We start from the raw sequence: 27,557 nt of genomic DNA, 5'->3' as shown, positions 1-27,557 counted from the left end.
CATCGTTATGGGACACCCAGTAACGCTACGGGTACCGCATTGCGTCACTTCGCTGTTGTTACAGCGAAGCACACAGCATTTGTCTAACACTAGATTAATGCAATACGAATCCGCACTGATCACTGCAGCCAACATCAAGATCGAACGTTGCACGACACTCAACCCAGCCTCACTGATGCCCACCCCTGAGGAGGGCGAACCCCATGTGTGCGCCGACGTTGTGCAGCTAGTCTCCACGGTGCGATCGGATTTAAAGGACAATCCCTTAGAATACCCCGACTGTACATATTATGTCGATGGATCAGCTAGGCGCGCATGGGACGGGTCCCTGTTGTCCGGGTACGCTGTGTGCTCGGATAGCGAAACGGTAGAAAGCGGGCGACTTCCACCTACATTTTCCGCACAGCAGGCGGAGCTGTGCGCCTTGACCAGAGCGTGCAGCTTGGCGGAAGGCCTTGCCGTCAACATTTACACAGATTCGGCCTACGCTCACGGCGTAGTCCACGATAAAGGGGCCATCTGGAAGATGAGAGGTTTTCTCACATCTGCCGGTTCAGTAATAAAGAATGGCGCGTTGGTAGAAGGGCTCCTCCGAAGTATTTTACTTCCCCGCGCTATCGCGGTAATTAAGTGTCGTGGCCACCAAAGGGCGGACACTGACGTTGCCCGGGGCAATGCAAGGGCGGACGAGGCGGCAGGAAAGGGCGCCAACCAACAGATAGAACGCAACATGCCGATGGTGACACGAGCAAAGGCGACATCCGCACAGATGGCTGACATACCGACTGTGGGACCACCCGCCACACCAACTAAGGACGATATCATAAATTTGCAGAACGCTGCACCAACGGCCGAACACGAGGACTGGCTCAAGCGAGGGGCGATACGCCTGGGGCCAGGAGAAATATGGACCCTTGACGAGAAACCTATAGCACCCCAGGCCTTACTGCCTTGGCTGGCACGCATGGCTCATCAGAATGGTCATGTGTGCCAGAGGGGGGTGATGGGACAGATAAACTACACTTGGGCAGCGCCAGGGCTGTCACGGATTGTATCCGAAGTGTGCCGATCGTGCGTGGTCTGCCAGCAACACAATAGAGGGGCGCCGCCGAGACATGCACATGATGGGGGACGGCCCCCGCCTAGTGGGCCGTTCGCAACTATCGAGTTCGATTTTACAGAATTGGAACCAAGCATGTCGTTTCGCTATGTGTTGGTAATTGTAGATACGTTCACCAAATGGGTCGAAGCTTACCCATGCGTCAAGTCCGATGCCCCGACAGTAGCGAAGCGCCTCGTAAGGGATTTTATGTGCAGATTTGGCATCCCCCAGATAATTTCGTCAGATCAAGGGGGTCATTTCACGGCGCAGGTGGTCAAGGGCATCCTGAAGGCGTTGGGCGTTAAACAGTCCTTCCATTGCGTTTACCACCCACAGTCATCGGGACTTGTGGAACGAACGAATAAGACTTTAAAGAATAAACTAGCGAAACTTTGCGCAGACACAGGCTTGAGGTGGCCAGAGGCTCTCCCGCTTGCGTTGATGAGCATCCGTTCCACCCCGGGTCGCACTACGGGCCTTTCCCCCCACGAAATATTAATGGGACGACCTATGAGCTTGCCCGTTTCAGCACCAACAGACATGTCCACCCTTGCTTTGCCAGTAATGGATGACATGCTTTTGAGATTTTGCATCGGCTTGTCCAATGTGGCACGCAGCATCCATGCTCGAGTACGAGAGGCGCTGCCTGAACCAATAGGCCACGCCATCCACGACTTCCAGGCCGGCGACTGGGTGCTCGTAAAGCACTTCACCCGCAAGGCTGCTTTGGAGCCACGGTGGAAGGGACCATTCCAGGTGCTACTGGTCACACCAACGGCAGTCTTCTGCGAGGGTAAACCTTCGTGGATCCACGCCACCCATTGTAAGTTGTCCATCCCCGCACCACAAGCCACACAAGACACCGCACCTCACATTGCTGCAGACACCACACCTCACACTGCTGAAGACAATGCATCGTCGAGGGCACCACAGTCTCCTAAGGGCGGCGATGACGGTCATGATGATGGGAATTCTGGGGAACTGCCGAAAACCCCCTGCCCAAGATAGGCTCTTGAACTTTGAACTATCGAGAAAGGACCTCCCCAAGTACCCAGGACCCGACAACTATTCAGCATTTCCCCTCTACCCCGTCAAGTATATAACGGCTCGTTGGGGAGACAAAATAGCGGTGAATTGCTGTAACTTGGAAACGAGCTTTAAGTGGTTATCTGTAAGATGGGTGGAAGCTATAGTGCAACACAATAAGACACCACAGGCACGCATGACAAGACCACGCCTAGTCCTGACTAAGGTTAGGAAAGTGGAAAATGGAACATATGGGGACATAAGCAGCCGATATGCCCCAGGATATCGATGGGGCAAGGGCATTGAGAATACTACCCTCATGTTGCATTATACCCCCATTGGTCCGGATACAACAATGATACTTGAATGTGGAATATGGCCCCCTCGCACGACAATCCCAAATGGAACTACACCCTACTTACGACCTAGTTGCGCCGCTTACGTCATTAAAACCCCGCCTGCCCAGGAAGTAAGAAGGAAGCCAGAGGAGAACACATACTGGAAGGTCGCACGGCATATGGCCACATTACAGAACAGGACACGGTGTTGGATGTGTATGCACCTTCCCCGCACCAGCACAGCAGGAATACCAATGGTAGTGTTACCCCTATCACTCAATGATTTGTGCTCAAAGCCACTAGACACCAAATGCCTTAGTACAACCCTGACAAGCCAAGGTTCTGATGAAACCGCGTGTAAACGAGTTTTCCAGTACTCGCCCCCCATCCAGTCTCGACACTTTGAGGAACGTCCGGCGCCGGTTTGGGTTAAGCCGGCTAAGGGGGCCCTCTGCTTAGAAGGAAAGGGCCAAATAATGGTAGGTAAATCCGTGTGTAGAGATACCCTCCTCGCGGACCCTAGGGAAGGGAAACACATGCTGTTAGTAAATGTTACAAGTTCGCCCTTACATAACCTCACACACCTCCAGTTGGCATGGGAAGGGGAAAACGGAACAAACACTATCGCAGACCTTCGCACTTGCATGACCACTCATTTAGTGGCTCCACACGGAACCATGTTTGTATGCGGGAACAAAGCTTACCCGTATTTACCTGATAATTGGGGAGGAATTTGCTATTTAGGATCAGTTTTCCCAGAAATGGAAATGCGACAACACTTGCATAATACCCCCGCACTCATAAGGACACAACGAAGCACCTATTGGCACGACGACGGTACCACCACCTTACATGGCGCTGATTGGGAGAAGGCCGTTAGTTTCTTCTTCCCATGGGCTGGGACGGTCATGAGCAGTTACCGCATTGACAAAATTGCGTTAATCTTAGAAAGTGTGGCCAACGCCACCGCTACAGCACATGACGAAATGTTGGACACAGTCGTCCACCTGCGTACAATGGTTATGCAAAATAGGGTCGCGTTAGATATGCTATTGGCAGAACGAGGAGGGGTATGTGGGATAATTGAGGGTAGATGTTGCACTTTTATTCCTGATCCTTCACAGGGGGTCAGTGCTGCTATTATAAGGTTAAGGGAAAGCGCTCATACATTGACAAGGGATCGAATGGATCGGGAAGCCTCCCACCAGCGGCTTACCGACTGGTTCAAAGGGTGGACAGGTACGATAGTAAAGTGGGTACTGACCACCTTGGCAATAGTCCTTGCAATCGTGGTTAGCTGTGTAATAATCAAGGCTTTAGTCCTTGCGTGTGTGAGAAAGTTTTCCACAGGATGGACACTGAAGACGACAACAGAAAAGGCCATGGTGATGATCGACAAGCTGATCGCAGGTCCAGATGACACACCGGCCGTCGACGTAACTGCAGACCGCGGATCCTGGAACGACGACCCGAACGAGCCACTGGGCCGCGACAATGAGATCTCCGCTTCCGAAGATTGTTCTTCCATTGTTGATATTACCGATAATGATGTCGATTACACTTTTGCGGACCTCGAAGCATTTCAGGCTGCCAGGAGGCCGATTACTCTGGGCCCCAACACGGCGCATGCAGACGTCAACGAGTTCCTAAGGGACTCCTCTCGTTTCTTCTCGATGTGTAAGGCTATGACTGTTGCTGGCCGCCGTCGCCGCAGGCCTACGCCACCTGAGAATAATGTTACTGATGATGTTACCAATGATGATGTGGGCCACTTGCAAGGGTCCCCGACTGATGTTTATGTCTCAATGCAGGCCTTGCCTCTTTATGTTTCACGAGCTCACCTTTATGTCTCACAAGCTCACAGTGAGTCAAACGCCACTGACCCAGTCCGGGATTTGGACCCAGCTGCTAACCCAAGCCCGGATGGAGAGGAACTCGATCGTGGAGATACTCTGAGTTCCGAGTCTGATTGTTTTACGAATTCGTCCAGAGATAGCAGCGATGCAAGCAGCATCGCCTCGGACGATCTCGACTTTGACCCAAAGGAAGTTTCTCTCCCACCTTTGGACCGTTATGCTTTATTTTATGGCCATAGGTTTGAGCCACCTGATACTGACGATGTTGTGTCTTCCCCAGATCACCAGCACGTAAGAGACCTCATGAACATGAATATCGATTGAGCGCTGAAGATCTACAAGGATTTCACTTGGGAAGCCTGGGCGAGCTCCAGTTGGGGAGGAGTCCCGGCCGCACCTCTGTGCTCCAAGGGTGGGTCGGGAGATCTTCCTGGGTGTGGACCCCGGTGGAACCAGAGGTCTTCGTTGTGGATTTGACGCGCTATTCGATCTTCATGCCTCTACGGTCTCACCTCATACACCCATCTACACCTGACTTACATCATACACCCACTTACACCCACACACCCGCGGATCATCCTGCTGAGTGCGATGTGCGGTACTGGGTACGGGACATGCTCACTGGGCTGCATTCGCGTGGTACGTTTAGTGAACCCTTTACACTGTCTGTCTCACCTCTCTTGGAGGATTTTTCATGCCATTTGATCACTCCGCTTTTTCGGATTTACATTGCATACTCACATACAGACGCGAATCATCCTACTGAGTATGTGTGGTGCTTTGGTACGGGACATGCTTACTGGGCTGCCTTCGCGTGATATGTTGAATGACTTTCCTGATTGGTTTTGTTTCTGCTTTGTTTGAAATAAAGGCCTTTGATTGGCTCGTAGATAACTTTGTATCTTAGATCCAAAAGGGCGGTATGTAGGGAGCTGTAATGCCCCTCCCCCTTTGTATATCCTTGCTGCTTTACCAATTACCAAGTATAACCAATTATATGTTTTGTTTTGGCTGACTGCTGTACTCTTTTATAATACTTAGTTCTTTCTTGTGCATTGAGGATGTGTAATATCCTAATAAGGAGTTCTTTGCCTGTGAGCTCTTGGCCTGTGTGGGCACAATCTCTAGTTCCCCTTCCCTGGCCTTGGAGGCAACTGTTATCTCTCTGCCTCCCTCTAGACTTTGCCAATATCCTGTATTTGACACATTTATGAGTGTCCCCTCCTTTTGTACTTTCCCAACCAAGGTTTCTATACAGAAAGTTGTAAACATGTTGCCACATATGGCTGACCATCTCCTTATCTAAGTTAAACTATGAGTGGCCTTGATGAGCTTCCTCTAACTAACTGAACAACAGGATGGGACTATGGTGGGAGGGCCAATGAGCCCATTCTGTCTCTGTATCTTGTGAGCTAAAACCACACCCGATATTCCTTATATAAAGCAAGTTTAAATCGAATTACTTCAGAGCATCTTGTTGTAGTGTTGGTCATTTCATGTGAGCTTCCTGCTTCATTCTGTTTCTCCGCAAGCTTGTGTAATCGAGTTCTAATAAATATATCCGTTGCTCCTTTTCTCTGAGTCTTCTGAGTCCCAAGTTCTAAGTCTCAATCCAACATATATATATATATATATATATATATATACATACCGTATTTTCCGGTGTATCAACCGCGGTTTTTTACCGACGGGAAAACCCTAAAAAAGGGGGTGCGGTTGATACACAGTAACAGAAAATGTGTGCATTGAAAAACTGTCATATCAACGGGACGTAATCTTCATATTAATTTGGGGTTGCGGGGATACAATGATGAATGATCGTCAATTACGTTACTAAGGTAGGTTCAACGCCGATTACTGCTGCCAGTCAAAATACAAGAAAGTTTGAAGTTTGTAATATTTGATTTTTCTATGCGTGTTTGTGAAAATGTGTACTTTCACTAGTCCTCTTTGAATGACAGGTCACATAGTCAATAGAGTGTGCTAAATAAAGACAGGATTAAGTCACAAAACAAAAGCGTCAACATGGTAAACAGGATGTTTTGCATGGGACATTATGACGTACCTATTGTCTAACCAACGCCGCGGTAAGGCCACATAAAAATAACAAGCGTTACGCCTTGGTCCCCCGTCGGGGAAGTGATGCGAGTTGATAAAGTGGAAGATGCAGAAAACATGCTATGATATGATATTTCGCTCACAGGTTTTTTTTTTGTATACTGAATCGAGGCTCGTGAAAGAGCTAACATTTACTTCACAAACAAATCAACCAGACAAACAAAATATATAAAAAGAGGGAGCGGAAAACAAGATGGGGAGAGAAGGGGAAGCACACAAACACAACATTTGAGAACAGGGAGATGTGTGGAAGGGAGAGGGCTTGGGGGAGGAGGCATGGGAAGGGGGGGGGGGGGGGAGGGAGAAGTATAAAACATAAGGACACCAAGGACTTCCAGGACAGAAGTTGGTATTTCAAAAAAGTGGAATTGGGGTGAAATTAGCGGGGGTAGAAAAGATCAAGGTTTTGGATGGGGGAAGATAAGAGATGGTGGTGAACAGCTGTTTTAAAGACCTGGAGGGTGGAGTGGGATTGAAGAGAGTGAGGGAGTTTGTTCCAGAGGCGGGACAAAAGAGGAATGAAGGAGTGAAGGTGAGCAGAGAGTCTTGATTTTGGCAGTTTGACCATAAGAGGGTTGCAGGCAGATCTTGTGCGACCTGTAGGAATATTTGTGGGACAGAGCCCAGAGAGAGCTGGGGGGGCAAGGCCAGAGAGGAGTCGGTAGAAGACGGAAATACCACCAACCTGCCTGCGGTGAGTGAGTGAGAGGCCCTTGGAGTTAGCTTCATCGCGGGAGATCGCGGGACACGGACATGTAGGTTCAGACATACATGGAGGCGGCCATCTTGGATTTTGACGTGGCGACCCAATTTTCAAAAGCGTTCTTCCTTATGCCTAGATACACCCTCACACCAGATTAGAAGTTGAAACTTCGCTTATTTTTCAAGATATTCCGCTCACAAGGTTCAGATATATATATGGTGGCGGCCATCTTGGATTTTGACGTGGCGACCCACTTTTCAATGGCGTTCTTCCTTATGCCGAGATACACACACACACCAAATTAGAAGTTGGTACTTCACTTATTTTTCAAGATATTCCACTCACAAGGTTCAGACATACATGGCGGCGGCCATCTTGGATTTTGACGTGGCGACCCAATTTTAAACAGCGTTCGTCCTTGTGCCTAGATACACCCACACACCCGATTAGAAGTTGGTACTTCGCTTATTTTTCGAGATATTTCGTTCACAAGGTTCAGACATATATATGGTGGTGGCCATCTTGGATTTTGACGTGGCGACCCAATTTTCAATAGTGGTCGTCCTGATGCCGAGATACACCCACACACCAGATTAGAAGTTGGTACTTCGCTTATTTTTCAAGATATTCATCTTAAGGTTCAGACATACATGGCATCAGACATACATGGCGGCGGCCATCTTGGATTTTGACGTGGGTTGCACCCACACACCAAATTCGAATGCGGTCCTTCGCTTACGCACGTACGCCCGCACGCACGCAAACACGCACGCAAACACGCACGCACACACGGACGGAGGGGAAAGCCATAGTCCCCCTTTCGCTACGCTGTGCGACGGGGGACAAAAAGTTGTTGAGCGTCCTTTTTTCTCAAAAGTTCGGGTCGGGAGGGAGGTTTTTATTTTTATTTTTTATATTTTTTTCCTACTTTCCATTGAGTTTTGTTGACATGGAAAAATATGAAATAAAGACTCCTTTCTCCTCAAAATGATTTTATTTCTTCATTCATCAGGTTCCATCCTGTGATCCGTGGCCGTGTCTGCAGCCAACACAAATTTGAGAAATGAGCCAAGGGTCTTTGTCACATCAGAAACTTTGCAAGTTGGTGAAACTTTCGTCATGTCAGTTTTACTGGGGCCGGCGAATACTTTGACAAAAGTACCGCGTGCATTGTCAGGCAATGGCTCCCTATCCCCATCATACTTGCCGTCTGAGAACTCTGCATAGAAGTCCGAGATTGTAGAATCCAACTCGATATTGCACGCAAACCAGTCCTTCACCGTCTTGGAAGAGCCCTCAAGGGCTATTGATGCGATCACAATAGGCATTTTAAGCCGATTCTAGCACGAATCAATACAGATTTCAGCGGGAAAAATCTCACACAATAGCCGCCATGAATGGCCAACGTAAAATGGGTGAAGTTGCCCGAGGCACTTGCGATGCTCTGCGCAGCACGCACTGCGCATGCGGTGCAGAACGGCGTCAAATTTGAATGTGAAAAGATCGTTTTCTATGATTTTTTTCAAAATAAAAAATAAAAATAGTTTCGGGTCGGGTGTGTTTTGTAGGGTCGGGCGGGGACGAGCAACAACTCTTTTTTTGATCTGGCCTAACCTATTGAAGTCGGCTTTGATGCCGCCGCATGGGCTGGGCGAATGTATAAAACGGAGAGGTCAACGGGAATTTTATCCATTCGCTTCTATCCTGACCAAGACCACGAGATGGCACCGCGATTATTCACAGCAGCTTTCAAGCTCCGTGCCTGCAGGTTTGCAGAGGAGTTTAGTAATCGGGCGGCCGGCCGACACTTCGGAATCGACGAGTCCGTCATTAGACGCTGGCAGACTAACAAGCAGATCCTGGAGACGATGCCGAAGAAGAAGAAGGCGATGAGGTAAAAAAAAAGCAGCCCAGTGGCCGGCCTTGGAGGAGAGACTGTTAATGTGGGTGAGAGAGAAGCGAGCCGAGGGACACGCCATCGCGACACTAGCGTTGCGACTCCAGGCCCGACTCATCGCCAGGGAAACAGGGGTCGATGACTTCACGGCCAGTACGTCTTGGGCGTACAGGTTCATGGGTCGTCATGGCCTTTCCATTCGCCGGCGAACCCACATCGCACAGAGTCTCCCTGATGACATAACAGAAAAGACTGCTAATTCTCAGAAGTTCATGATCAAGTTCCGCAAGCAGCACGGCTATCCCCTAAGCCGCATCGGCAACGCAGATCAGACGCCGCTGACCTTCGATGTGCCTCGAGGGACCACCATCTCGGCCAAAGGTGACAAGTCGGTGTCCATCACTACAACGGGTCATGAGAAAGATCGTTTTACGGTTATGCTAGCGTGCACCGCTGATGGGGGAAAGCTGCCGCCGTATATCATCTTCAAGAGGAAGACGCTACCAAAGGATAAATTTCCTCCGGGTGTAATCGTTCGTGCCCAGGCCAAGGGGTGGATGGACCAAGCGCTGGTAGATGACTGGCTCCGCGTCGTGTGGGGGAGACGAGTTGGTGGGCTTTCGCGGCGATGGAGCATGCTCGTCCTCGACGCCTTCCGTTGTCACAAGACAGAGGAGACCAAGTCAACGCTGAGGGGGCTCAACACTGATCTGGTGATGATCCCGGGTGGCATGACGTCGCTGCTGCAGCCGCTAGACGTTTCAGTCAACAAGCCGTTCAAAGACGGTCTGCGGCGCTGTTGGTCGGAGTGGATGCTGTCGGGGGACAAGACCTTCACCAAGACTGGGAGGATGAGGAAGGTGGACCTCCCGACGATCTGTAGCTGGATACTGAAGGTCTGGGAGGAGTTGCCGGCAGCCATCATCGAGCGGGCCTTCCTCAAGTGCTGCATATCTAATGCCCTTGATGGCACTCAAGATGACATCATCTGGGAGGATGAAGTGGCAGTGACCGACGATGGAGAAGAGGATAACGACGACGATGATCTCGCCTACCCAGACTCGGATGATGATCTTCGTAATGTCTTCCCTGAAGAAACAGACGACGAGGACTTCTTCGGATTTTAGAGCCTAAACCCAACGGCCCTTTTCCGACGATGGAGAAGAGGATAACGACGACGAGGATCTCGCCTACCCCGACTCGGATTGGACTGAAGAAACGGATGACGAGGACTTCTTCGGATTTTAGAGACTAAACCCAACGGCCCTTTTCAGGGCCCCACATTGGCAAGAAAGAATAATTATAATGTTTTTTTAATTCTCTCTCAACTCATTCCATGTATTTTCACTCTTTCTCTGTCTTCAGTTTCTCTTTCCTTTCATCATATTTCGCTTTCCATTTTATTTATTTATTCTCTTCTTTAAATTTTCCTGATTTTTTATTTATTTTTTTTCCCTCGAAAATCTGATTTTTTTTGGATTTTTTTTTGAAGTCGAAAATCGGGAGTGCGGTTGATACACGGGTGCGGTTGATCCACCTGAAAATACAGTATATATATATATATATATATATATATATATATATACATATATATATATATATACATATATATATATATATATATACATACATATATATACATACATATATATATATATATACATATATATATATACATATATATATATATACATATATATACATATATATATATATATATATATATACATACATATATATATATATACATATATATATATACATATATATATATACATATATATATATATATATATATATATATATATATATAATATATATATATATATATATATATATATATATATATATATATATTATCCACATAATCGGCGTAATCGGGGGTGTGGCTTAGTCCGTTTGCAGAGTGGCTCCACCCATAGCTCCACCCATTCTTGGAGAGGCTTGATGTAAGCAAATATCCACCATTTTATTACCTCGAATGGCTTTGAGGCCTGTTTAGTTAGGCCCATGCTGTCTTTCTCTCTCACACAGGTTTATTTCAATTCTAATTCGAAATATCATTTCATTTTTAACAGTCGCTAACATAGTGTTAGACTCGGTTGAAAAAAAACGGGAAGAGAATCCCAAGAAAGTTTCCGTTTATGGAACGAAATGATTCCTCAAAGGCCTGTAAACTAACGCCCATTCATTGAGTCACCCTCACGATTTTATCTCGAATTCACCATCCGATTTAATTTTTATCAATGGTTTTAGACTCGGTCAGAAATAATTGAGAACATTCATGCACACACGGGAAATTGCCGAGATATATTTATAAAAATCGCGCCACGATGATACACGAAAATACAGCGCCTAAAATAACATTCGGGGAAAATGTCAACATACAGACTTGGCATTTAATATGGAATATATTTTTTTGTGGGGGTGAACTTACTTTTCAAGATGTCTTAGAACCAAAAGTTCATTGGAATTATGTTGAAATTATTATAGATTTTGTTAATGTGACCTTTAAAAGAAACAAAAACCACATTTGACATTTCGAAACAAATAAATTGATCCTTGAAAGTGATGTAAACTGATATCGAACTCAAATCACGGACAGTACTGTGTTAAACTTCTGTACGTTTTCCAGAAGTATCTCTTTATTTTGCACATTAGCCAAATTTTTTTTTAACAAAAACAAAAGTTAAATTACGACTGGGATTACGGACAGTAGAATACCAGTTCAGTACTTCGTGTAACCCCCACGAGCATTCAAGAGAGCACGTACACGTTGAGGCATGCTGTTCACGAGATTTGCCAAGGTTTGGACAGGAATCGCTTGCCATGCAGTGACAATAGCCTGCTGCAATTCACGCACAGAGGTCGGCTGCTGGTCCAATTTGTCGATTTGACGCTTTAATTCTGCCCACAAGTTCTCTATCGGATTCATATCCGGGGACATGGCAGGCCACTCCATATGCCCTCCACCACGGTCAGCAAGAAAGTGTTGGATCATGCGAGCACGATGAGGCCGTGCAGTCATCTTGGAAGACAACGTTTCCTTGAAAGGCTGCACGAGCAAATGGAAGCAATGTTTCTTCCAGAATGGCCCTGTACTTGAACTGGTTCAGGTTTCCATTCAGAAACGCCAGGTCAGTTTTGCCCCGTGCATGAAAAGCAGCCCAAACGGTCACCCCACCAACTCCAGCTTGGACTCTTGGCACGATACAATCTTTGTTGTAGGCTTCATGCACTTGTCTGCACACTCGGACGCGGCCATCTTGACGATAGACCAGAAATCTAGACTCGTCACTGAAGATCACGTGATTACAGTGTCCTGGCTGCCATTGACGGTGCTCTCTGGCCCACTGCAATCGGTGCTGGCGGTGTTGTCTGGTCAGGCGTGGCTTTCTCAGGGGACGCCTGGCACGATAGCCTGCTTGAACCAGTCGTTGGTTGACTAGCCTTCTGGATACAGGCACATTTGTCAGTTGCTGCCACTCAGACCTAAGCCGATTAGCTGACTTGGTACGGCCATTGCGGACTAACCGGTGCAGCTGGCGATCATCCCTCCTTGTGGTTCTGCGGGGACGTCCTGGCCTCAGTATTGGAGTAGGGACACCCCTCTGAGCATTTCGTTTCAGGATCTTTGACACCTGACCTTGAGTGATGCCATACTGCCGAGCAATAGCACACTGTTTCATGCCGTAATTTCGTAAAGCCACCACTCCATGACAAACAGCATTGTTGAGTTGACGGACCATCTCCAGAGGAAGCGGCAATAACTTTTGGAGACGTGCAGCAGTTGTTTTCCACTAACGCAGAACGCAACAACCCTTGTATACCCGACTGTATCATCAAATCAAATGCACCTGTCCGTACATTTTGCCACGCCACCTGTGATATAATCCTGTTGTTGACTTCTTTCTGCGACAGACAATCAGTGACATGGTTCTTTTAACAAATAAATCACCAAAGTGTAAAAGAAACTCACCAGATTGATATACTGAGTTAAGAAAGTAAACCCAAGTCAAGGAAAAAAAAAATTCCATATTAAATTCCAAGTCTGTATATTAAAAATTCGCATTTTCTTTTCCGTTAAGATATATTACTTTTACGTTTTATGAGAGTCGGCACAAAGATGACATATATATCTTCGTTCTTTCTTATTTCATTCAACATTATTATCTGGAAGTAAAATGTGTTTCAGGAAATTACCGAGAGATATTTCTTCTTTTTTTTTTTATTAGTTATGTGCGCATACACTTTAAATAGGTTTATTTGAAATCTTTAATTTTCACAATGTAATTTGCTTGCCATTTGTCATTTGATAATTACGAGACAGTTCCTCTTGAGGATCGTGACAATTCATGCGTTGCGTGGAAACTTCCATTTCCAAAATGAATGCGACGGTCGATGAAGAACGCAGACTTGAACAGGATGTAGCAAGAAAACGAATGAGACGGACGAACGAGTCCGTCGACGAACGTCAATGCAGACTTGAACAGGATGTAGCAAGAACCGCACAGAGACCGCACGAGACGGGAGAACCGCACAGAATGCTGCTGCTGCAACAACAATGAGGAGGGTTGGAGAGGAGCGAGGGGATGGAGAGCGAGGTGCTAGGGGTTGGAGAGTGAGGACAGAGGGGTTGGAGAGCGAGGAGCGAGGGGTTGGAGAGCGAGGAGCGAGGTGTTGGAGAGCGAGGAGCGAGGAGTTGGAGAGCGAGGAGATAGGGGTTGGAGAGCGAGGAGCTAGGGGTTGGAGAGCGAGGAGCTAGGGGTTGGAGAGCGAGGGCCGATTGGAGCGGAGAGTGAGGGGCGATTGGAGCGGAGAGTGAGGGCCGATTGGAGCGGAGAGGAGTGTGAGGGGGTATTGTAGAGGAGTGTGAGGAGGTATTGTAGAGGAGTGAGGAGGTATTGGAGAGGAGTGTGAGGAGGTATTGGAGAGGAGGTAGAGGAGGTTGTAGAGGAGTGTGAGGGGTTGGCGAGGAGTGTGAGGACTTGGAGAGGAGTGTGAGGACTTGGAGAGGAGTGTGAGGACTTGGAGAGGAGTGTGAGGGGTTGGAGAGGAGTGAGGGGTTGGCGAGGAGTGTGAGGGGTTGTAGAGGAGTGTGAGGGGTTGTAGAGGAGTGCGAGGAGGTATTGGAGAGGAGTGCGAGGAGGTATTGGAGAGGAGTGCGAGGAGGTATTGGAGAGGCGTGCGAGGAGGTATTGGAGAGGAGTGCGGGGAGGTAGAGGAGAGGAGTGTGAGGAGGTATTGGAGAGGAGTGCGAGGAGGTATTGGAGAGGAGTGCGAGGAGGTATTGGAGAGGAGTGTGAGGAGGTATTGGAGAGGAGTGCGAGGAGGTATTGGAGAGGAGTGCGAGGAGGTATTGGAGAGGAGTGCGAGGAGGTATTGGAGAGGAGTGTGAGGAGGTATTGGAGAGGAGTGCGAGGAGGTATTGGAGAGGGGTGTGAGGAGGTGTTGGAGAGGGGTGAGGGGTTGGAGAGTGAGGAGCGATTGGAGAGGCGAGTGAGGAGCGATTGGAGAGGAGAGTGAGGAGCGATTGGAGAGGAGAGTGAGGAGCGATTGGAGAGGAGAGTGAGGCGCGATTGGAGAGGCGAGTGAGGCGCGATTGGAGGGGAGAGTGAGGCACGATTGGAGAGGCGAGTGAGGCGCGATTGGAGGGGAGTATGAGGAATTGAAGACGAGTGTGGGGGATTTGAGAGGAGTGTGAGGGATTGGAGAGGGGTGTGAGGGACATATGTGTGTGGGTGTACGTGTGTGTATGTGTGTGTATGTATGTGTGTGTATATATATGTGTGTGGGTGTGCATGCACATGCATTCACATGTTATCAGAAGTAAATACATTGTGTAGATTACATCATTTGTGCATCTGATAAATTGCCAGTAACCATTTTGTGAAACTGAATGTGCACTTGTGCAGGTGCAGCATCTAACTCAATATGTTGAAATGTCACACACGTCCATGCCCATGGGATTCCCACGGGTAACCCCACTAGTAATGACATATTAGTAGTAATTATCATTAATACTGATGCACTGCTTTATGTTAACCTCTATCCGGTTATGTTACATCCCAAAGTCCTCACTCGTGTACGTTCTCTGAAAGGAAATTTGGGCTGAAACTATAACCACGTATAAAACCACTCACATAAAGCTGGCTGTATTGTTTGCACTCACATGTGTACCTAAAAGGATCCATTCACATTGTCACAAAGGTAAGGTGGTTATGTGCTCGACCTATAAACCATTTTGGATTCCATGCGATGGTTTTACATGCTTCTCATCTTCCCTAATTATAATATCGTTTGAATGTGACGAGGACTGTCATTCATTTTAGTGGGGCAGATATGTGAAAAAGATGTTCATTTCCGGCAGAAAGTGTGAAATTTCGCATACAGGGGTATTTTGGGGCGCTGATTTCAAAAATTGGCGGATCCAAGAGATCTAACCAATGGACCGGCCGCCATCTTGAATTCCAATATGGCCGCCAAGACGAAATGTTGAAATTCCCTATCTTGGGTTTTAAATGACCTGTGGCGCTGAAATTTGGTACACAAGGGTATGTTGACATGCTGAGTTCAATAATGCAATAATGTGAAATGTCTGACAAACGGTATGGCCGCCATTTTAAATTCCAATATGGCCGCCAAGACAAACATCGATGTTTTCATTGCTTTAATAGCACAGTGTACGGTAATGTCATAATGTTAAATCATTTGAGCATTATTATGATAACTGGAAAATTGTTGCATCTCAAATCTACTGATGGGTTTGTAATTTTGTCGAAGGCAGTAGAAATTTGGGAAATTCAGCGCCCCAAAATACCCCTGTATGTGAAATTTAACACTTTCTGCCGGAACTGAACATTCACATGACATTCCAATAATTTTTTTTTTTTAATGTTTTTTCTCTTTCAGATCCAATGTCGAAATCAAAGAAAACATCGTCAACAATTCCAATGCCAACAGACTGGAACATTTGCGCTCTTTGCCAGAAACGTTCTGAAAATGAACCACTAAGAGATGCACGTAAGGGCAGCAATCAGTCGTGTCTAGACGTCTACGAGAATCTTGCTCAAAATCTCAAGGCATTGAATGATTTAGGTGCCTTGCCTTGCGGGATAAACATTTCCCGACTAGATGATGGTTGCGGTATTGCAGAAACCCTAGCTGCGCATGCTGCCAAATGGCACAAAAACTGTTATGTGCAGTGCAGCAGCTCTCGTGTGGCCAGGGCTGAATCAAGGGAAAGAAAGCAAAGTTCAGACCTTAAACTTGGTGAAGAAACTTACTCGCCTGTTAAGAAAAGACTCAGAACAAGTTTCAAATCTCCATCCGTTGAACAGAGTACTGCTAGCACTAGTTTTTGCCTAGTGTCCAGAAATCCTTTGCATCAGATCTCAATAATGCAATCAGTTCCTTTGAAAAACTTGGAAACCCGTTTGCGGAAGACAGTAATGACTTGTATGTGCTTGTGCTTGACACAAAGGTCATCATGCCTGATGAAGTGATAGCCGCAGTGCGATCCATGGAGGACACTGGCAAAACACAATTTGACGGATTTGTGGGGCAGCGAATCAAGGATCCTTCTGACAATTTCTATAATAGCATTTCAAAGAACAATCTGCCCTTTGACTTGCTCTTTGACTTGTTATATGATTTGTCAACTAGGGATCCATTGAATTGGTATTGCTTTTGCAAAGAACCCGGGATTTTCAACATTTCGTCTTGGCGGCCATATTGGAATTCAAAATGGCGGCCATACCATTTGTCAGACATTTCAAATTATTGCCTTATTGAACTCAGCATGTCAACATACCCTTGTGTACAAAATTTGAGCACCACAGGTCATTTAGAACCCAAGATAGGGATTATCAACATTTCGTCTTGGCAGCCATATTGGAATTCAAGATGGCGGCCTGTCCATTGGTCAGACCTCTTGGATCCGCCAATTTTTGAACTCAGCATGTCAAAATACCCCTGTATGCAAAATTTCAAACTTTCTGCCGGATGTGAACATCTCGTGCAATTTTTGTTACATATCTGCCCCACTATTTAGTGTCTGTGTCTCAGTGTTCCATCCCCATTACCCTTTGTTACCCCGCACACATGAAACGAAAAGCAGGGTTGATCAATTGGTTCACCTACTTTGTCCATAAACAAACATTGGTTTATGATGAAGGAACAACTTCATTTTGTCATTTGGGGACATTTTGTCATTTGGGGTTTTGTCATTTTGTCATTTTGGGGAGTGTCGTTGAAGCTGAAGGGAAAGGTGTATGCTGCATGTGTGAGAAGTGTTTTGATTTATGGGAGCGAGACATGGGTAATGAACGTAGAGCAGCAACGAAGGCTGGAAAGGGTGGAAATGCGAATGGTTCGGTGGATGTGCGGAGTATCGTTGAGAGAGAGGAAGACACATGATGAATTGCAAAAGATGATGGGAATTGAGCCTGTGATAGATGCTGTGAAGAGAAACAGTTTGAGATGGTTTGGTCATGTGTTGAGGAAGGATGAAAGTGACTGGTTGAGAAGAGTGATGGAAATGAATGTAGAAGGAAGTAGAGGACGGGGAAGACCGAGAAAGACTTGGCTAAAGATGGTGGAAGAAGAAATGCGGGCAAGGGGGTTAACAAGGGGAGATGTAGAAAATAGGGCAAAATGGAGAAGATTGTCATGGGGACCGCAAGGCTAACCCCCGCTCTAGCAAGGAAAATGGCCTTTAAATGCATGTTGTGGTTGTTGTTGAACAACTTCATTTAAATGCAATGTTATATTATGAACATGAATTGGAAAACAAACCTGGTTTATCAATACTTTGGCTCTGAATTTGTCCAAATCATGCATGCACAGAGAGGATTGAGATCACTTGTAAGTGGTGAAACCGTTTCAATATTTTGCTGTGTCCTTCTGTCCATCAAAAATTAAAAAGAACCTTTCTAACCCTAGTTCCAGAGGGTTCTAAAGGGGTTTGTTCGTTTCTTGGCTTTACCTATTTCATATTAAACTGGACTAGTTACTAGAGCAAGGCAACTGAATCGCCAATATGCCTCTGATAGTCCCTGCCCATGACAACGGGTAGATGCCCTTGTTGACTGTGTTACGTATTCGGCCCTAATGATTGTTGTTATGATTATTGTTGTTGGTTCGAAGTATTCTAGATATTATGCTTATTGTGACTTAAGGGAAAGGGTTGTTGTGGTTAAAAGATTTAAAAGCGCTCCCGGTAAAATGTGGCCGGAAATCCGGATCGAGTGAATGTTCTCAATTATTTCTGACACCGAGTTGAAAACCATCGATAAAAATTAAATCAGATGGTGAATTCGATATAAAATCATGAGGGTGACTCTCAATGAATGGGCTTTAGTTTACAGGCCTTTGAGAAATCATTTCGTTCTATAAACGGAAACTTTCTTGGGATTCTCTTCCGGTTTTTTTTCAACCGAGTCTAACACTATGTTAGCGACTGTGAAAAATGAAATGATATATCGAATTTGATTTGAAACAAGCGTTATGCCTAGGTCCCCCGTCGGGGAAGTGATGTGAGCTGACAAAGTGGAACACGCAGAAAACATGCGATGATATGACATTTCGCTCACAAGGTTCAGACATACGTGGAGGCAGCCATCTTGGATTTTGACGTGGCGACCCAATTTTAAATAGCGTTCTTCCTTATGCCTAGATACACCCACACACCAAATTAGAAGTTGGTACTTCGCTTATCTTTCAAGATATTCATCTCACAAGATTCAGACATACATGGCGGCGGCCATCTTGGATTTTGACGTGGCGACCCAATTTTAAACAGCGTTCTTCCGTGTGCCGAGATACACCCACACACCAGATTAGAAGTTGGTACTTCGCTTATTTTTCGAGATATTTCGCTCACAAGGTTCAGACATATATATGGTGGCGGCCATTTTGGATTTTGACGTGGCGACCCCATTTTCAATAGCGTTCTTCCTTATGCCTAGATACACCCACACACCAGAAGATACTTCGCTTATTTTTCAAGATATTTCGCTCACAAGGTTCAGACATATATATGGTGGCGGCTGTCTTGGATTTTGACGTGGCGACCCAATTTACAATAGCGGTCTTCCTTATGCCGAGATACACCCACACACCAAATTAGAAGTTGGTACTTCGCTTATCTTTCAAGATATTCATCTCACAAGATTCAGACAGACATGGCGGCGGCCATCTTGGATTTTGACGTGGCGACCCAATTTTAAACAGCGTTCTTCCGTGTGCCTAGATACACCCACACACCAAATTAGAAGTTGGTACTTCGCTTATTTTTCAAGATATTCATCTCACAAGGTTCGGACATACATGGCGGCGGCCATCTTGGATTTTGACATGGCGGCCCAATTTTCAATAACGTTCTTCCTTATGCCGAGATACACCCACACACCAAATTAGAAGTTGGTACTTCGCTTATTTTTCAAGATATTCATCTCACAATGTTCGGACATACATGGCGGCGGCCATCTTGGATTTTGACATGGCGACCCAATTTTCAATAGCGTTCTTCCTTATGCCTAGATACACCCACACACCAGATTAGACGTTGGTACTTCGCTTATTGTTCGAGATATTTCGCTCAAGTTTCAGACATATATGTGGTGGCGGCCATCTTGGATTTTGACGTGGCGACCCAATTTTCAATGGCGTTCATCCTTATGCCGAGATACACCCACACACCAAATTAGAAGTTGGTACTTCGCTTATTTTTCAAGATATTCATCTCACAAGGTTCAGACATACATGGTGGCGGCCATCTTGGATTTTGAGCTGGCGACCCAATTTTAAACAGCGTTCTTGCTTGTGCCTAGATACACCCACACACCAGATTAGAAGTTGGTACTTCGCTTATTTTTCAAGATATGCAGGTTACAAGGTTCAGACATACATGGCGGCGGCCATCTTGGATTTTGACATGGGTTGCCCACACACCAAATTTGAATGCGGTCCTTCGCTTACGCACGCACGGACGCATGGACGGACGGACACACGGACGGAGGGGAAAGCCATAGTCCCCCTTTCGCTCCGCTGTGCGACGGGGGACAATAAAACTGGGAGAGAGAGAGCAAGACACCACGGGCCTACAAAACAGGCCTCAAAGCTATGCGAGTTAATAAAATGGTGGATGTTTGTTTATATGAAGCCTTTCCCAGAATTTGTTTTCGAAGCCCCTCCTAGAATGGGTGGAGCTACTCTCTCAACGGTGTAAGCCACACTCCCGGACAGACGGACAGACAGAATCACCTTCGCCTATCCTTTGTTTTCACTGACGTCACAAATTACCCATCTCGCATTGCGCGGCGGCCATTTTGATACCCAAGCTAATCTGTCCGTGTGCGCTGATATTGATTTGTTGCGTTGGTTTATGGTGAATGCGGATCGCAAAAAGTCTGTTTTATAAAGTAATTTTGTTTGTTTTGTCACGTTCATGTGGAGTGTGGTGCCATCTAGTTTATATTACGTATTGTTGCCCAACAAACACAGAACATTCGGTTTAAGTTTGCCGTGGACCAGTGAACTGGTGAACACCTGGGCAGTGGGTCAACCTGCAACCAACTACCTGTAGAACAGACTTGGAGTGTACTAAGGATACGGTAGATCCAGGCTTGAGTATGGCTAGCAGTGCGAGTGCCAACCTTGGCTACCAAGAGACGCTCCCCCCGGACGTTCTTGTTCGTTACAAAGAGAAGATTTCTGTCATTGGGTGTGACCCTTATGGTCTATCAAATGATCAATTTGAGAAGAATGTGAGCAAGTGGCCTCAGGTGACCCACATCGACGTGATCAACTACCTGTTGTTCAGCAAATCGGCCTATACCAAAGATGAGTTGAAGAAGTATAAATCCCTCGAGGCATACAGGTTGTACCAAGATGGATGGGTGCGACAAATCCTACACAAAGAACTGAATGACGTCCACTTGATTCGATCCAAGGTATTAATATATTAAACAAACATGTATTTTTTAAAGCTGCTTGTGTTAATGTTATGGACCTGATTGATTAAGTGCCCTCCATTTGTTCAAAAACCACTGCAGTTTTAAGCTGTGCATGCATGTGTGCATACTTTGTAGACATGTGACGCACAGTGCGAAGTGAGTGCCGCCATGTGTGCTTTGTGCGTATGTATGGCCATAGGTCATCACCTATATATTTGTATGGTTATACAATGAAACATGTTCTTACTTACTGTTAACAAAATGCTCGGAGCAGACAGGTGTGCGATCCCACTGTGATTCTGTTTGGATGTCACTGCGATTGATGGCAGCCTTCCACAAACGCCGCCTCTCTTCACTTAAATTTCTTGTTTCCTCACCCTGATTCAGTAGAAGTTTGGGCGTTTTGTATAACTTGACTCCTGGCCTAACGCCTGGCCTGTTTGAACAACGAAATACGCCGCAAATTGGCATGACTGGTCGTGAACAAAAACTATTTAATGTGAATCCGCTGACGACGTTGTTCGAGAGGGTATCAAAATGGCCGAGGTGTCCCAGGGTGCCCTGCGCGTGTGCTCCGATGACGTCACAAGAAAACAAGCAAATTGCTTTGGTTACGGATCGCGGTTAGATGTTATTTCGACCGAGCGGTGGTGTATTACCGCGACCTAACAGTTATTCCCCGACTAGACCCCGATTCCACCCAAACGTTGACCAAATCGCGCTATGCTAAATCAATGATGGAAAGGACACAACGACTGGGATAGATGAAACGACGCAAGGGGTACAGTTCTCAAGACCTCCGGAGGAGGATATAATTACAGTGGGGGAGAAAAGGGGTAGATTACATGATATAGATAATAGAGCAAACGCATCTGGTTATGTCGTTATGTATGTCGTTATGTTTATATGCGACGAAAATTATTATAATAGAGCAAACGCATCTGGTTATGTCGTTATGTATGTCGTTATGTTTACATGCGACGAAAACATCTTCTTCTTCTTCAAATAAAATTACCCCCCTTTTAATTAACCCTCTTAATTGTGTTAAGACTGCTGCGACCCCTCAGACCTTTGACGACCCTTTAATTCCCCCAAGACCCTTCAGACCACCAAGACCCCTGAAGACCCAAAAGACCCTGAATACCCCCAAAGACCAAAAACACCCCGAAGACCCAAAACACCCCCAAAGGCCCAAAACACCCCAAAGGCCCAAAACACCCCAAAGGCCCAAAACACCCCAAATGCCCAAAACACCCCAAATACCCAAAACACCCCAAAGACCCAAAACACCCCAAAGACCCAAAACACCCCAAAGACCCAAAACACCCCAAAGACCCAAAACACCCCAAAGACCCAAAACACCCCAAAGACCCAAAACACCCCAAAGACCCAAAACACCCCAAAGACCCAAAACACCCCAAAGACCCAAAACACCCCAAAGACCCAAAACACCCCAAAGACCCAAAACACCCCAAAGACCCAAAACACCCCAAAGACCCAAAACACCCCAAAGACCCAAAACACCCCAAAACACCCCAAAGACCCAAAAACACCCCAAAGACCCAAAACACCCCAAAGACCCAAAACACCCCAAAGACCCCAAAACACCCCAAAGACCGAAAACACCCCAAAGACCCAAAACACCCCAAAGACCCAAAACACCCCAAAGACCCAAAACACCCCGAAGACCCAAACACCCCGAAGACCCAAAACACCCAAAACACCCCAAAGACCCAAAATACCCAAAACACCCTAAAGACCCCAAAAACCCAAAATAACCTTAAAGGCCCAGTGGATCCAAAAGACCCTGAAGACCCAAATGGCCCTGAAGACCCAAAACACCATGAAGACCCAAAACACCATGAAGACACAAAAATGCTCAAAGATGCCTATCCCTCTGAAACGACGTGTGGTGAGGCGCGCAGAGCACGCCGAGTCACGCCAGTTATTAATAAAAAAAGCAGTAAACATGACAAAATGTAAGCGCATGACCACTACGGTGCGATGGTAAATGTCAGTGTATTAAAGTCTAAATCGGCAAGTGATATGTACACCACAACAATGGGTAAATCGCAATGAAGGAACTTTCTTTTTCATATACGTTCCGATAAGGGGTCATCTATTTATTACCTACAACTGGGATAGGGGGAGCGGTGATGTTATTGAAGAAAATAGAAATTGAGAGAAATAATCCAAGTGGGAGGAACCGAGTAATAGGAGAGAGGAAGGATAGGAGAGAGAAAGGATGGTCGAAGAGTGCAAAGATAGAGGGGGAAGATAAAGGGTGAGGGGTAGGAATAGAAAGGGAATTTTTTTTTATTATGGGGCAGGGGTGGGGGCACGATATCTGACCTGTTAAAAATATATGAACAAAAAAAAAAATGGTGGAAGATAGATCTCTTCACAATTTCGTTTGTCACACGGAAAAAAAAACAAAAAAAAAACACCTTTCGAGGCCATTTTTCCCCGCAAAGTGGGGGTTGGCCTTTTTCGGGGACCGTGGTTGTTGTTGTTTTTTGGTCCCCTTTTTGAAGCAATGTTTTACGGCCGGATGCCCTTCCTGCCGCCAACCCTTTTTGTCGCCTTTTACGACAAGCAGGGAATTACCAGTGAACTGGTACTCAATTAGCCGACCTCGGAAGGATGACAGGCTGAGTCAACCCCCCTGGCGTTAATTCAGCGATCGACCGGGATTCGAACCCAGGATCCTAAGCTGGCACCCTAGCCGTGAGACCAACACCAGGCTATTTTTTTTTGTCACACGGAAGCCAATCGAAAATCCCATTTTTTTGTGGATGAACCGAAAGCAAAGTGAAAAACGTAAACATTTCTCTCCGATACAATGATACACCGCTATATACATGTGAGGGCCACCCAGAGCCAGCTTGGATTTGAATGTGGAGCAAATAACTTCTGTGTCACCTCATAATCAAATCAACGATTGCTGTAAAGGGCAATTCAAGGTTCCAAAAATAACTTTTTCCAGGTGAGGCATTACATGAGCCTAAGTAGGTCCCCAAACAGGTTGGCTGACGTCTTGTTACCACAGAGCAATGGTCGCAACAAGGACCAATCCAGTATGAGTGTCGAGCAAGGCTAAAACAGCCCTTGCCCACACTCCTGATGGACTTATTAATCTCAATCATGAAGATAGGCCAAAGGCTCTGCTAATTCCTGTCCTGATATATGGGAGGTATTGCCCAAACAGCCGCACTCCTCCAAAATGATACAAGCAACATGAACAGCATCGTGGTGACGATGATGAAACAGTCTGAACGATTATGAAACAGACTGAACGATGATGAGTGAGGTATGCAATGAGGGCGCAAAACCTGATTAGAAAGCCACGTCACCACCAGGTAAACGGTGATTTGACGGAGGACCCAGGGAGATTTGGTCGATCAATTGGCGTTCGTGGTTGATTCGAAACCCGCCAGATCACGTAGTTATCCGCGCTCGGAGGCCTCAGGTCCGGTGGTCTGGGAGGAACCGAGGATTCCCCTCATGGTAAACCCCAAAACCGACAACCGTAACAATATTATCGAACAATGAAAAACCTTTTCTTCAATCACCCCAAAATAGTGGTCGTAATGTTTCAGCAATGATAATTGTTTTTTTGACTAGACGAAGAAGCAAGTGCAAAGAAGGTCTGTCAGAGCATTAGTACGACTGTAAAACCATACTCTGTGGGTTTAAACCCCAAACACAAAAAACCACGTCAGGGAATGTCAACTATCTATTTACAATGCATCATTGCATACACATTTGAAGGGGCTGCCATTTCTTTTTCCCGTGCCATCCTTACATATGGAGTATTGTTCTGCTGTGCTCGATGATAATCAGTTTCGCAATTTATCAGATATCCAACCCACATATATTACGAGAACTACCCACACGCTCATTTTACACAAGGCAATCCGAGGCACAACATGTCTCTCTCTGTCGAGTGTCACTTCTTCTTTGCTGTAAGAGCACCAAGAGCTCATTCCATGTTCCTAGCAGGATAAACGTTAACTACAACAATGGCCACAAACACAAACGGCACTTCAACATACCTCTGCTCAATGCCCAGGTGCGCGTTAATGGAAGCATAGCGAGCCGTCCCCGTTAGGTTCTTGTCCTCCCGGTATGGGATATGCTGTCGCGTGCGGTTGTCGCGGTACTTTTTTGCCAAGCCAAAGTCGATGAGAAAAAGCTGTAGTTTGTGTGCAAGTAGAACACATCGGGTTTGAAGATAGCGGAGAGGGAGAGGGAGAGGGAGAGGGAGAGGGAGAGAGAGAGAGAGAGAGAGAGAGAGAGAGAGAGAGAGAGAGAAAAGTGAGGGAGTAGAGAGTGGAGGAGGGGTAGAGACAGGAGAGGGAGAGAAGAGGGGGAGCAGAGGGGGAAAGGAGAATGGGAGGGGAGGGGTAGAGGGGAATGGGAGGGGAGGGGTAGAGGAGAGTGGGAGGGGAGGGGAGGGGTAGAGGAGAGTGGGAGGGGGGGTAGAGGAGAGTGGGAGGGGAGGGGAGTGGTAGAGGAGAGTGGGAAGGGAGGGGTAGAGGAGAGTGGGAGGGGAGGGGAGTGGTAGAGGAGAGTGGGAAGGGAGGGGAGGGGTAGAGGAGAGTGGGAAGGGAGGGGTAGAGGAGAGTGGGAGGGGAGGGGTAGAGGAGAATGGGAGGGGAGGGGTAGAGGAGAGTGGGAGGGGAGGGGAGGGGTAGAGGAGAGTGGGAGGGGGGGTAGAGGAGAGTGGGAGGGGAGGGGAGTGGTAGAGGAGAGTGGGAAGGGAGGGGTAGAGGAGAGTGGGAGGGGAGGGGAGTGGTAGAGGAGAGTGGGAAGGGAGGGGAGGGGTAGAGGAGAGTGGGAAGGGAGGGGTAGAGGAGAGTGGGAGGGGAGGGGTAGAGGAGAGTGGGAGGGGAGGGGTAGAGGAGAGTGGGAGGGGAGGGGTAGAGGAGAGTGGGAGGGGAGGGGTAGAGAGAGTGGGAGGGGAGGGGTAGAGGAGAGTGGGAGGGGAGAGTGGGAGACGGAGAGGGGAGTGGGAGGGGGAGAGGAGAGTGGGAGGTATAAGGAGAGTGGGAGGTATAAGGAGTGGGAGGTATAAGGAGAGTGGGAGGTATAAGGAGAGTGGGAGGAGGAAAGGAGGGTGGGATGGGGAGGGGAAAGAGGTGGGAGGAGGGGAGTAAAGAGGTGGGGAAGGGAAGTGGGAGGGGGAGAGGAAAGTGGGAGGGGAGAGGAGAGTGGGAGGGGGAGGGGAAAGTGGGAGGGTAGAGGAGAGTGGGAGGGGGAGATGAGAGTGGGAGGGGAGAGGAGAGTGGGAGGGGAGAGGAGAGTGGGAGGGGAATAGGAGAGTGGGAGGGGGATAGGAGAGTGGGAGGGGGATAGGAGAGTGGGAGGGGGATAGGAGAGTGGGAGGGGGATAGGAGAGTGGGAGGGGGATAGGAGAGTGGGAGGGGGATAGGAGAGTGGGAGGGGGATAGGAGAGTGGGAGGGGGATAGGAGAGTGGGAGGGGGATAGGAGAGTGGGAGGGGAGAGGAGAGTGGGAGGGGGAGAGGAGAGTGGGAGGGAGAGAGGAGAGTGGGAGGGGAGAGGAGAGTAGGAGGAGAAGAGGAGAGTAGGAGGGGAGAGGAGAGTGGGAGGGGAGAGGAGAGTGGGAGGGGAGAGGAGAGTGGGAGGGGGAGAGGAGAGTGGGAGGGGGATAGGAGAGTGGGAGGGGGATAGGAGAGTGGGAGGGAAGAGGAGAGTGGGAGGGGAGAGGAGAGTGGGAGGGGAGGAGAGTGGGAGGGGGAGAGGAGAGTGGGAGAGGGAGAGGAGAGTGGGAGGGAGAGAGGAGAGTGGGAGGGAGAGAGGAGAGTGAAAGGGGGGAAGGGGAGAGGGAGGGGGAGAGGAAAGGGAAGGGAGAAAGAGATAACAGGTTAATTTTCTTTTTTTTAAACATCAAGAAAGCATCGCAACGAATTTAATTCACACAACTAAGAACAAATAACCAAACAAATGAGCAACAAGCAAACCATACACTTGACACAACATTAAACAATCCCAGACAACTCGTTTTCCCAGCTAGGCTTATTTCAACAACAGCAAAATTACTTGAGCAGTTTGAAAGCAGTGTACACGTACAAACGTACACACCCCACAATTACAATTACATTACAACTGCATAACCGATGGTGTATATTGGCTCCTCAAAGAACCACAAATACACCAAATCACAAAAAAAAATACACAACACACACACACAACACACACCACACACACCACAACACACCACACCGCACACCACACATACTACAACACACACACACACACACCACAACACACACACACACACACCACACATACCACACATACCACACACCCCTACCCCCACCTGGTCTCATCTTTCATAATCATCCTTATTCATACGAGCCCTGAACTGGCCCAAACAATCATCTTAAGAGTGGTATGGTGTTCATGTATTTAAATAATTTAAAAAAACAACAACAAAGAGAAAGAAAATATCCACAGAAGCAACAATCTGATGAGTGAAACTTTAAAGGTCCACAGAATCAGGAATTGATGTTTGGTTTAATGAATAAATATGGCT

The 27,557-nt window shown here is 47.1% G+C and overlaps 2 protein-coding genes across 5 annotated transcripts in view; both read right to left on the bottom strand.

Moving 5' to 3' along the window:
• Positions 1 to 27,557, bottom strand: part of SLC49A3 (solute carrier family 49 member 3) — a 234,996-nt gene that overhangs the window by 41,001 nt on the left and 166,438 nt on the right. The window lies entirely within an intron of this gene.
• The window catches only part of LOC137420564 (casein kinase I), a 162,593-nt gene that overhangs the window by 51,334 nt on the left and 83,702 nt on the right, over positions 1 to 27,557 (bottom strand). For all 4 annotated transcript variants that reach the window (XM_078772544.1, XM_068105724.2, XM_068105722.2 and 1 more), the window contains one exon: positions 25,053 to 25,192. In XM_078772544.1, coding sequence (XP_078628670.1) covers positions 25,053 to 25,192 — 140 coding nt within the window. The remainder of the gene's footprint in view (positions 1 to 25,052; positions 25,193 to 27,557) is intronic.

Source organism: Myxine glutinosa, chromosome 2 (assembly GCF_964187855.1).
Source record: "Myxine glutinosa chromosome 2, kmMyxGlut1.1, whole genome shotgun sequence".
Lineage (NCBI taxonomy): Eukaryota > Metazoa > Chordata > Myxini > Myxiniformes > Myxinidae > Myxine > Myxine glutinosa.
The sequence above is the reverse complement of the archived record's forward strand: the minus strand, read 5'-3'. Positions and strand labels throughout refer to the sequence as shown.